General features: G+C 37.5%; 1 protein-coding gene and 1 long non-coding RNA gene across 2 annotated transcripts; one reads left to right on the forward strand and one right to left on the reverse strand.

Moving 5' to 3' along the window:
• Positions 1 to 329: 329 nt before the first annotated feature.
• Positions 330 to 9,003, reverse strand: LOC141350004 (uncharacterized). The gene is made up of 8 exons (XM_073853997.1): positions 8,558 to 9,003; positions 8,170 to 8,225; positions 6,803 to 7,676; positions 6,602 to 6,705; positions 4,127 to 4,359; positions 2,848 to 2,953; positions 2,634 to 2,738; positions 330 to 741 (listed from the first exon to the last, which is right to left on the reverse strand). The coding sequence occupies exons 1-3, from the start codon at positions 8,691 to 8,693 to the stop codon at positions 7,263 to 7,265; spliced, it is 606 nt and encodes a 201-aa protein (XP_073710098.1). The 5' UTR covers positions 8,694 to 9,003; the 3' UTR covers positions 330 to 741; positions 2,634 to 2,738; positions 2,848 to 2,953; positions 4,127 to 4,359; positions 6,602 to 6,705; positions 6,803 to 7,262.
• Positions 9,004 to 9,422: 419 nt separating this feature from the next.
• Positions 9,423 to 10,427, forward strand: LOC129422190 (uncharacterized). The gene is made up of 3 exons (XR_012357857.1): positions 9,423 to 9,531; positions 9,624 to 9,742; positions 9,826 to 10,427. It is a non-coding gene; the product is annotated as an uncharacterized lncRNA (long non-coding RNA).
• The last annotated feature ends 465 nt before the right edge of the window (positions 10,428 to 10,892 follow it).

Below are 10,892 nucleotides of genomic sequence, written 5' to 3' on the forward strand. Positions count from 1 at the left end.
ATTTATTAATGTCACAAAGAATTGAACATTGTAATGTTTGTCTCCCAATTTACACTTTAGTAATAGTGTACACGCATGCATGTACATTATTTATATGAATTTACAATTTAAAGCAATTTTCTTAAAGAATACAGCAAGTAACAACGAGTAAATATAATTACTTTTTATTTATCATTGTTTAGATTTGGAAATAATCTTCTGTTGCACACAAAATAGAAACATTTCTCAAAACTACTCTTACAGCCCCCAACACCCAGCAATCCACTGTAGGACATGTCAGTAAAAATGCACAGGATATATGTCTGTAAATCCCATCAGAAAAACCCAAATTAACATTTTAATCCATCCTTTATTAAAAAGTTAATATTTCATCTCCCATGGTATAAGGCAAGCACACATGCAATCAGAGCGAAAAACTAAAAAAAAGAGAAGACTGATGGAGAAAGAAGAGTAATAGATAAAGTGAAAGAAAAAAAACTGCAACATATTTAGTAAATAACTACAGCAGACATGTATCATCTTCATCAGAGCTCAGATCAGCACTGCTTGAATAAAGGGCTTCTGAGTCTTATGGCCAGCTGGGATATTTACATTCTTCAACAGTAATATGTTCGTTTATGATGTCTATTGTCTGACATCTTGTTTTTACAGTGCCCTGGTGAGCTCTTAACTGATGTAATTTTCTCTTCAACACACATTGAAGTCCTTGAATCCCATCATCGGGAAGATTCCAGGGGTTAACTGTAAAACAAACACAAATGAAAATAAGGGTTAATTTCATTTGGCATCTGGCGAATATGAATACATGGTTACATATACAGTTGAAAGAAAAATTATGTGAACCCTTTGGGCTTACTTGGATTTCTTCATAAATTGGTCATAAAATGTGTTCTGATCTACCAAGTCACAACAATAGAGAAACACAGTCTGCTTAAACTAATACCACACAAATATTATACGTTTTCATGTTTTTATTGAACACAACATGTAAACATTCACAGTGCAGGGTGGAAAAAGCATGTGAAACCCTAGGCCAATAACTTCTCCAAGAGCTAATTGGAGTCAGGAGTCAGCCAACCTGGGGTCCAATCAATGTGATGAGATTGGATGTGTTGATTAAAGCTGCCCTGTCCAATAAAAAACACAAACCAGTTTTGAGTTGACTTTTCTGAAGAAGCATTGTCTGATGTTAACCATGCCTCGCACAAGAGAGCTCTCAGAAGACCTACAATCAAGAATTGTTGACTTACATAAAGCTGGAAAGGGCTACAAAAGTTTATCTAAAAGCCTTGATGTCCATGTGTCCACGGTAAGACAGATTGTCTACAAATGGAGAAAGTTCAGCACTGTTGCTACACTCCCTAGACGTGGTCGTCCTGTAAAGATGACTGCAAGAGCATAGCACAGAATGCTCAATGAGGTAAAGAAGAATCCTAGAATGTCAGCTAAAGACTTACAGAAATCTCTGGCACATGCTAACATTTTTGTTGACCAATCTACAATAAGGAAAACATTAAACAAGAATGGACTTCATGGGAGGACACCATGGAGGAAGCCACTGCTGTCCAAAAAAAACAAAAACATTGCAGCACGTTTGAAGTTTGCAAAAGAGCACCTGGATGTTCCACAGCACTACTGGCAAAACATTCTGTGGACAAATGAAACCAAAATTGAGTTCTTTGAATAGAACACACAACGCTATGTGTGGAGAACAAAAGGCACAGCACACCAACATCAAAACCTCATCCCAACTGTGAAATATGGTGGAGGGGCCATCATGGTTTGGTGCTGCTTTGCTGCCTCAGGCCCTGGACGGTGTACTGTCATCGATGGAAAAATGAATTTCAAAGTTTATCAGACATTTTGCAGGAAAACTTAAGACCATCTGTCTGCCAACTGAAGCTTAACAGAGGATGGACGATGCAACAGGACAACGACCCAAAGCATAGAAGTAAATCAACAACAGAATGGCTTAAACAGAAGTAAATACGCCTTCTGGAGTGGCCCAGTCAGAGTCCTGACCTCAACCCGATTGAGATGCTGTGGCATGACCTCAAGAGAGCGATTCACACCAGACATCCCAAGAATATTGCTGAACTGAAAGACTTTTGTAAAGAGGAATGGTTCAAAATTTCTTCTGACCGTTGTGCAGGTCTGATCTGCAACTATAGGAAACCTTTGGTTGAGGTTATTGCTGTCAAAGGAGGGTCAACCAGTTATTAAACCCAAAGGTTCACATACTTTTTCCACCCTGCACCATGAATGTTTACATTTTGTGTTCAATAAAAACATGAAAACGTATAATGCTTGTGCGGTATTAGTTTAAGCAGACTGTGTTTCTCTATTGTTGTGACTTAGATGAAGATCAGAACACATTTTATGACCAATTTATGAGGAAATCCCAAAGTAAGCCCAAAGGGTTCACATACTTTTTCTGGGTGGGGTCAACAAGGGCATTGTGGTGTTCAATGGCAAAAGCAAGCTTCTTTTTCTCCTCATTGATTTTTCTTCTCATTTTATTCCGTCCTTTGACATAATGAATTAAAATTGGGAATTTTTTTGCAGTAACAGCAGCAGGAGTAATAATGCAGAATACAACAAACAAGTAGTTCTTTACTAGATATTTAACATACCAGTGTGTCTATAAAGACGATGCTGCCGTTGTTTAATGCACAAAGATAATTCTTCTATTGTGTTCCTTGTTGTCTGAATTGCAACATCACTGTCTCCTACAGTTGCTGTAAAAAGTGTCAAAAATTGCAATCATTAAAAAAATAGCATTTTCAAGTTGTAGCACACTTGTTTTTGCAAATGTATATGAAAAGACATGTTATAGCTTTTACATACTAGTGTGAGCCCACTCCTGAACATCTGTGACCATCATCTACAACCAGTTCATTTTCATTGTAGGTTCTTGTAGGCTTTCGGTGTCTTTCTTTAGATTCAGCTGAGTCTAAAACATACAAAGCAATAAACCAGTGATATGGTTAGTTACAATGGCAAGAGTATGTGCGAGCGAGCGAGTTTGTGCGAGCGAGCGAGCGAGCGAGTTTGTGCGAGCGAGCGAGAGAGTTTGTGCGAGCGAGTTTGTGCGAGCGACCGAGCGAGTGAGTTTGTGCGAGCGAGTTTGTGCGAGCGAGTGAGTTTGAGCGAGCGAGTGAGTTTGTGCGAGCGAGTTTGTGCGTGCGAGCGAGTGAGTTTGTGCGAGCGAGCGAGTGAGTTTGTGCGAGCGAGCGAGCGAGTTTGTGCGAGCAAGCGAGTTTGTAAGAGAGAGAGAGATAAAGAGATAGAGAGACGAAGGTGAAGAGATGACATTTTGTAAAAAATGCCTGAAAATAAACTAATTAAAACACTTTAGTAATTCAAACACTTTCAAAAGCCTGATGCTTTAACATTTAACAGAAATAATAAAGATTAATCTAAATAAGGATTGCCTTTTGGTATCGTGTGCAAATAGTTTGGCACATATTTTGAGTCTTTTTTGCTCATTAACCCAATTTTGCGTAGCATGTAAACACCTAACAGGCTTTCTCACGGTTTTGTGTGCATGTGCACATGTCTCCGCGTGTGAAAGATAAACATCAGACGCGAAAGAAAGTGCAAAGTAACACATAAATGTCTCTGCTCTAGTAAAGCAGTAGCAGAGAATCTGCAAAAATAAAAACTGATGTTATATTTACAGGTTCTAGAGACACGAAAAGAGATAAAACAATATAGCTTAAGACAGATATGCCGTCAACTTTTTGATCGAATATTATGCGCTATAGGCGATGATGTCAATACCTGCGAAAAACCTGACAAATCTCCAAGTCCCATGTAAACACAGTTGTCTGCATAGCCGGTTTATTGATTTACATGTAAACGCATAAAAAACAGTTTTTTATAATAAGCAGATTTTTGATAGTTATACGTTTATTTTGTGCATGTAAACGTACTCATTGATATAGGGGCAGTTTCCCAGACAGGGTTTAGATGAAGACACAACTAGGCCTTAAGTTATATTGGGAGATTTAGACTTTTTACAAACATACCCAACGACAAAAAAAAACATTAGTGTGAGCTAGAGATACAAAATAATAGGCAGGTTCTTTTATATGGCTGACCTGTATGAGAGAAAAGTACTCACTCTGCCATAGTGCACTGTCTTCATGTCAAGCATTCTTATGAATGCTAAACGGGACAATCCTGGAGCAGCCATTTTCAAGTCTTCGAAGGACACAAAGACTTCCTCATCATAAATGGTACATAAGTTTACAGCTGCAGGCCAGTAGCCACTCTTCTGCATTTCTAGCACACCTGGTATCCATGTTTCTCTACATTGCTCAGAGTGAAGATGGGGCAATGGTAGTTCGTAGCGACCTACAAAATAATTGTTAGTAAATGAAATGCAATACCAATGTATAATGACAGACTACAAATGATTTCCCAAAATGTACACACACTTTTAAAAGGAGGACATTAACTACACAACAGTCAAACCTTCAACTGTCCTGTGCAGAATGCAGATGTGTTTGTGTCATATTATTATAACTTGTCCAGAGTAATCACAATGAGCAAGGTTAAACAGGCAGGGGTTAGTTTTTTATATGCAGCTTGCAGCATTGGAACTTTACACAGAATTTAAACCAGAGAGTTTACAGACACATTTAAATACATAAATACATAAAGACATATGTAAAGCACATACTCTCATTTTGCCAACAACATATCCTGTTTTGCCTTCTATAGACAAAGATATTCTAAACAATACAAGTGCCGATATTATAGATACTATAGCCTCAAAAATGTGCTTGTGAAAGAAATAAAATGTTGGACAACACAAATAGACAAAATGGCTACCGTTGTACTCGTGGAGAAGCTTAAAAAAGTAAAACAATTAATTGGTGAGCATGGCTCGCAGGTGTGCCCAGAGGTTTGGCAGCCAGGCAAGAATTCAAGGACCTGTAGCTAACATTGTATACATTCATTTTACACAGTAACAATCCCTTACGAAAATTAACCATGGTTTTACTACAGTCAAAACCAAAAACCATGGTTACTGTAGTAAAACCATGGTAACCACAAAATAACCATGGTTATGACAACCATGGTTTTCAAGGTATAAGGGAATAATATTTTAAGTTTGGGGTAATAAGGGGGTAAGAATATGAAGAATTATAAATTATTTATACTCTAAGTATTTTATAACTACAGAGTACCTATTATAATATTACATGGTATGTATGACTTAGTCAAGTCTATGGGGAAATTATGTTTTTTTTAATGATTTTATTGTGAATTTTTCATATTGACTACTGAATGTTGTATACAGTCGATGTCTACGAGCCTATTAATTGCTTTAAAAACAAAAGTCCAGCTGATTCAAAGTGGTTATCTTTTCTTTAAGGTAAGTACAATAAAAATAGCAACTTATTCCCTATTTACAAGGAAACTCTTAAATTTGCGGGAGCTTTTTTATTTCAAATGACACAATAATGACCACAAAGCAGCACGCTATTTGTTTATTTTTAATAGGTGTTATCATTGGTAGAATAAAACTTTGCAACATGTGTAAAGACAATTATTTTAGCCAAATATAATTATGCAATGGCAAACCAGAATGAAACAACAGCAGATATCAGCTCCCGCTAAAGCAAAAGACGACTACATGCCGCATGCGTAGGCTACTGCGCAGGTGTAGAGCGCGCGACCGTCTGCGGGAGGTTTGCTGGAACGCGATCCTGAGGTGAAATTTCTTTAAGAGGTTTTAAAAACTTTCTTCACTTTAATTTACAGCCCGCAAATATAAGAGTTACTTGGTAACTCCTGTATACATATACAGATCAAAGAGGTACAAGTTGCTATTATTTTTATTGTGCTGTTATATTTTATTTGCCGACGTAGTTTTTAAACATCAACTGTAGGCTATACAATACACTTCATCAGGTAAGTAGCAAATATGAACAAAAACAAACATATTAAAAATAGACCATATTACATACCCATAGACGTAAGTCATACATACCACGTAATATTACAATAGGTACCCTGTAGTTATGAAATACTTAGAGAATAATTTTCCATATATTCTTACCCCCTTATTACCCCAAACTTAACATATTGTTCCGTTATACCTACAAGTATGTACTGTAGATGTACTCTGTTGTTACAAATAGGTACGCTGTAAATTCGGTTTAATTACCCGGTACTTTGCGGGTCGTAAAATAAAGTGTTACCAACCATGGTTTTGCTGATAGTAATCAATACACCAAAAAAACATGGTTACTACACTTTTACCACAATAAAACCATGGACTTTTGTTATTGCTTCTATGTGGGAGTTTACCGTTCAGTCCAAAAAGCCATTTGTTCATATTGTTGCTGGTGAAACTGTCTATATGCTTGTATCATTAAAACTCAACATTCTGTTGCAAAAACGTGACACTTTGTTTTGCACATCAGAATTAATATCATTACAACTGTCGTAATCTTAAAAATAATAAAATAGAAAATGTATAACTAAATTATATTTGTTCCACCAATCTCACATATTTTTCTTAAATGTTTCAGTAAAATAATACCGTAACTGCTTAAAAGTTTGGATGTTCAAGAAAAATACTGACCTTTGGATGTTGGTCTGGCCGTCCAAACAGCTCTATGGATTCAGTTAGAGAACGGTTCAGATGAATAATATGAATCGGTATGCAGCATATTATGTTAGTTTGATCTGAGAATACAGAGACAAAACAAATAAGTCAAATAAGTATGAATTTATATTAGATTGATCATATTAAACACTAACGTAATCATTTAATGACTATCACCTGTTAAAACCTAGTATCAATTCAGTCGATGCACTTTTTCGATTAACTTACCACTCAAGTTATTATCTAACAAAAACCAACAACTGACTAAGAATATATTTAATAAAATAGAGCAGACATATAAATTAAAAACGTAAATAAATTTCCTCACCTGGAGGAGATATGTCAACACCGTTGCTGAAACTGTAAATCTGTTGTAACGCTGAAATGAGTCCGGTCGGGAACGCGATCTGTTCTGGTTTTGTCCGATCATTATTTTAAATAAAAAGGAATTACATCGTAAAGTGTATAATGCTCTGTAGCAAGCAAGTATTAAAGTGCCAAAGTGTTTTAAACGGAGAATTAAATCTAATGCGCATTAAAAGCGCTTCATAAAAAAGCGGCTTCATAAATGTTACTGGATAACTACTGGTCAGAACACGTTTTAATCTGTACGTATTTTAGGACATTTTACGTACATTTAGATACGTATCGATCCTGCAATTACGTCCAGATAATACGTAAAGGCACTATAAATACGTAAAAGCACATACGTATTGGACTGTTTTAATTTACGTGTAAATATGTACGTTTTGTTTGTGAGACCAGGCTGGATGTGACCACAAGTCCTGCAAACCTTTGTACCATCCCATCTGCGCTCATAGGTTTCAGTAAGCATGTACACTGTCATACATTTTGGACAAACCACATACTGTAAGAAGTCGTCACGGAGGATACCAGTCAATTTCATCATGGCCAAAAGTTTAATCAACAAGTGTTCTGTTTTTTCACTTCTGGACTGATCACTTCCATGCTCCTTCCCATCTTGTATGTGAGGATAGGCTTCACTCTGCTCCTCAGCAAGGATTTCCCCCTCTTCATCCACATAGTCATCCTATGGAAATTTAAAGGACATATTTAAAACACATGCAATGCACATACTCAGCACCACCATTAGACCATTAGAGATTGAAAAGTCCATCATGAATATGGCCATTTGAGATTGAAAACCCCATCGTTAATATGGTCATTTGAGATTTAAAAAGAACATAATTAATAATTTCTCATCAATATGGCCATTTGAGTATGAAAAGATTTGAAAACTGTAGTTGGAAAAGATCATGTGAATCTCAAACAGCTAGCTTTATCTTAGTGCAATGAACCAGTTAAGTACTTTGTGGGAACTTCATCCACTTCAACTTCATTTTAGTTTTTTTATACTTTATAAAGTGTGTTTATACTTTAGTTGCTTTCATTAGTTAACTAACAGAAATTTGAGAGTGGAAAACAATAATGTGGGTGAAACATGTTAGGTTTTCCCATTTCAGCTCTGGATTAGCATGTACTGAACTTTATACTTGTATATCCAAATGTAATTTCATGCTTACCACACAACAGGAGATGTCCAGGAAAAGATGAATGCTTTGGTCATCTGCTGTTTCGTCTGAAAAACAACAAACAGAAGATACCGTTATGCATTATAACGTGATATTCCTATTTAATTATAAATTAATTTATACTATTAAAATAACAACAACAGTGATAATCAACCACGTTTAACTAGACCAGGGGTCTCCAACCTTTTTGTGAGCAAGGGCTGCCACAATGGATAAAACATGCTGGATGGCTACTTTTTGATATAGCATACTCAAAACGTTTTTGTTTAACTTGTTGATTTTATTTTATTTTACTTGTTGATATGTTTTAGTATTGTTTAAAATGTTAACATACGTAAAGCAAGCCAAGCTTATACAAAAAATATGTAATTATGCTCACCGTTGTCTGAACTGCAATTCGCTGGGTGCATTTCTTCAAATTCTTCAATCACTTTTTTTTCTGGGTCCTCGGATTGCATTTCACATTCACCAATCTCTCTAACTCCAGTAAAGTTTTCCTCCGGGTCTTTACACATGACAGGACATCACTCACAGCGGGTTCATGACTGGATAGCAGCAGGCTCTGTACGTTATCTGACCTGACGTAACTTAGTCCTTTTGGATTTTTTCTCCCAAACTCCATTTTTGAAATAGCGCTTTCTGTGGTCAAAATACTGTGTATGACACAGTTCAGTGTTGCAATGTTCACAGAAGCGCCAAGGTCGTTTCTTCAGTCTTGGGACTTCCATCTTTCAACTGACAGCACACTGTGTTGATATCACACAGAGCTCCCGGCACATCGCGTTTGTTGTTTATATCATACGCATGCGCGTGCGCGCACGTCTCACAAGACTTTCCTTATATCAATAACCTCGCGTGTGGTTGGAGGAGCGCGACAGGCTTCTCGCCTTCGTCCAATCGCGTGCAAGGTCATGGCCACGGCTCACACAGCAGTACAAGAGGAGCATTAAGAGATGTTTGGTTTGGTGTTTGTGACTCTCCAAGAAGAGAAAACGGGTGCACAATCCCAAGATTGCGGTAAGAATAATTTTATGTAAAAGCATATTTTTAAGTAGCCCAAGCTGTGTGTTTTATTGCTTAGAGGTGTTTTTGTCTTGTAATTTTTAGGAGGCTGCACGGCGTCTCTGAGGCCCACTGCAGGCGCTATGAACCAGAGCAAAGGTAACGTTACGATTTAAAGAATATGCTTTTATTCTTGTATAAGGAAATAGATACGTTAATAGATCCGAGCTTAAACCCGCACATTTTGTTTTCACAGACTAACGTCGCCTCATAACGAAGCCGTGACCTCCTATTTGGTTGGGGCTATTTTAGCAAGTCCACATTTAACTGCTGAGAATGACGACATTGTTCGTAAGTATAACTTCTAATGTTTTTCCTCATTTCTTGTTTAATTGTACCGTGACTCTGTTTATTAATGCCAGTCTCATTTAATTGTTTTCCAGCTGCCTGTAAGACGTATTATGAGTCGGTTCGCCGGAGCTTCAGATACAAACAACCTGAACTCGCATCGCAGGCAGAAAATGCGAAAAGTTTAGCTCGGAGTCGATCCAGAAGAAAAAGGGTAAGATGTATTATATTAGATCATTTTTTTGTCAATGTGAGTATTTTTCAGGTCACTTATTGTCTTTATTGATTGTATTACAGTTGCTGGAAGCGAGACGAAGTGCGCTGGCTGAGGATGAGATGGACATTTGGAAGTGCGCCACCATAGATCTCATATCTGATGAGGAAGACGGCATTGTTGGCGGGGTGTCTGGATGGATTGTGCGGCCACCGCCCTCTCGCAGCCTGGAACTTTCCGAGCTCTGTGCCACGCTGCAATTCAGATTATAGGCGATACCAAAGTACAGGGGAACTCACCATATATGCCTGCAAAAGCGACTTTTTTACAACGTTTTTGAGTTTTTTTTTTTTTCTTTTTTCAACACTTGATAACTTTGAAAAAGATTTTCAGGGATCTTTCCCGAATGTCTTGGGCACTTTTTGACGTGTTTGGAGGACAACATAAGAGACATTATGCTGCTTTGTACATAGTTGTGTGTTTCTAATTAAAGCTCTTTCTTTGAATAAACAGCTGTGTGTTTGTAAATAAACCTCTTTTTTTCCTTCTATTTCTTGATGGTGTGAATAATGAAGTACATAGCACAATGACATTAATATATAAAAAATTAACATCACATAAATTATATATTTATTATTATTATTGGGGTTTACATTTATAATGAGCCAGGGTGCCCAATAACCCCCCTCTTTAGAGTAACGGCCCGACTTGAATTTACTCACTCGGTATTGGCTGAAGCCACTTCTTTTAAACAAGAAAAATCCCTTGTGATTGGTTTGAAGTGATCTGCCAACCATTCACGGGAGATTTTACTTGTTTAAAAGTAGTGGCTTCAGCCAATACTGAGTGAGTACATTCCAGTGGGCAGTTACTCTGGTTTCGCTGCTATTCACATGCTAATTAGACTAGAGACGCTCTACCTGGCCGGCAGAGGTTTCGCTGCTATTCATATGCTAATTAGAGGCATCGTACCCCCGCAGGGCCCTCCACCTGCGTCATGGTTCGTTTACGACAATTTGTGACACAGACGAACGCGACGCTCGCTGCCTGTAAATTGAGGAAAGCTGCTGAAAATTAGGGAGATTTTCGGGAGCCTACAGGCGCTTACGGGGACGAAAATCCCACTTTTCATGCAGTGTCAGGAGATCTT

This window comes from Misgurnus anguillicaudatus, chromosome 16 (genome assembly GCF_027580225.2).
Source record: "Misgurnus anguillicaudatus chromosome 16, ASM2758022v2, whole genome shotgun sequence".
Taxonomy (NCBI): domain Eukaryota; kingdom Metazoa; phylum Chordata; class Actinopteri; order Cypriniformes; family Cobitidae; genus Misgurnus; species Misgurnus anguillicaudatus.

Bases quoted from the DNA above. Each gene is read 5' to 3' on its own strand.
- LOC141350004 (XM_073853997.1), bottom strand. From the start codon at position 8,693: ATGTGTAAAGACCCGGAGGAAAACTTTACTGGAGTTAGAGAGATTGGT. The intron at 8,226-8,557 runs GTGAGCATAATT...GTTGTTTTTCAG, and splicing joins GAATTGCAGTTCAGACAACG to ACGAAACAGCAGATGACCAA. The intron at 7,677-8,169 runs GTAAGCATGAAA...AAATTTCCATAG, and splicing joins TGGACATCTCCTGTTGTGTG to GATGACTATGTGGATGAAGA.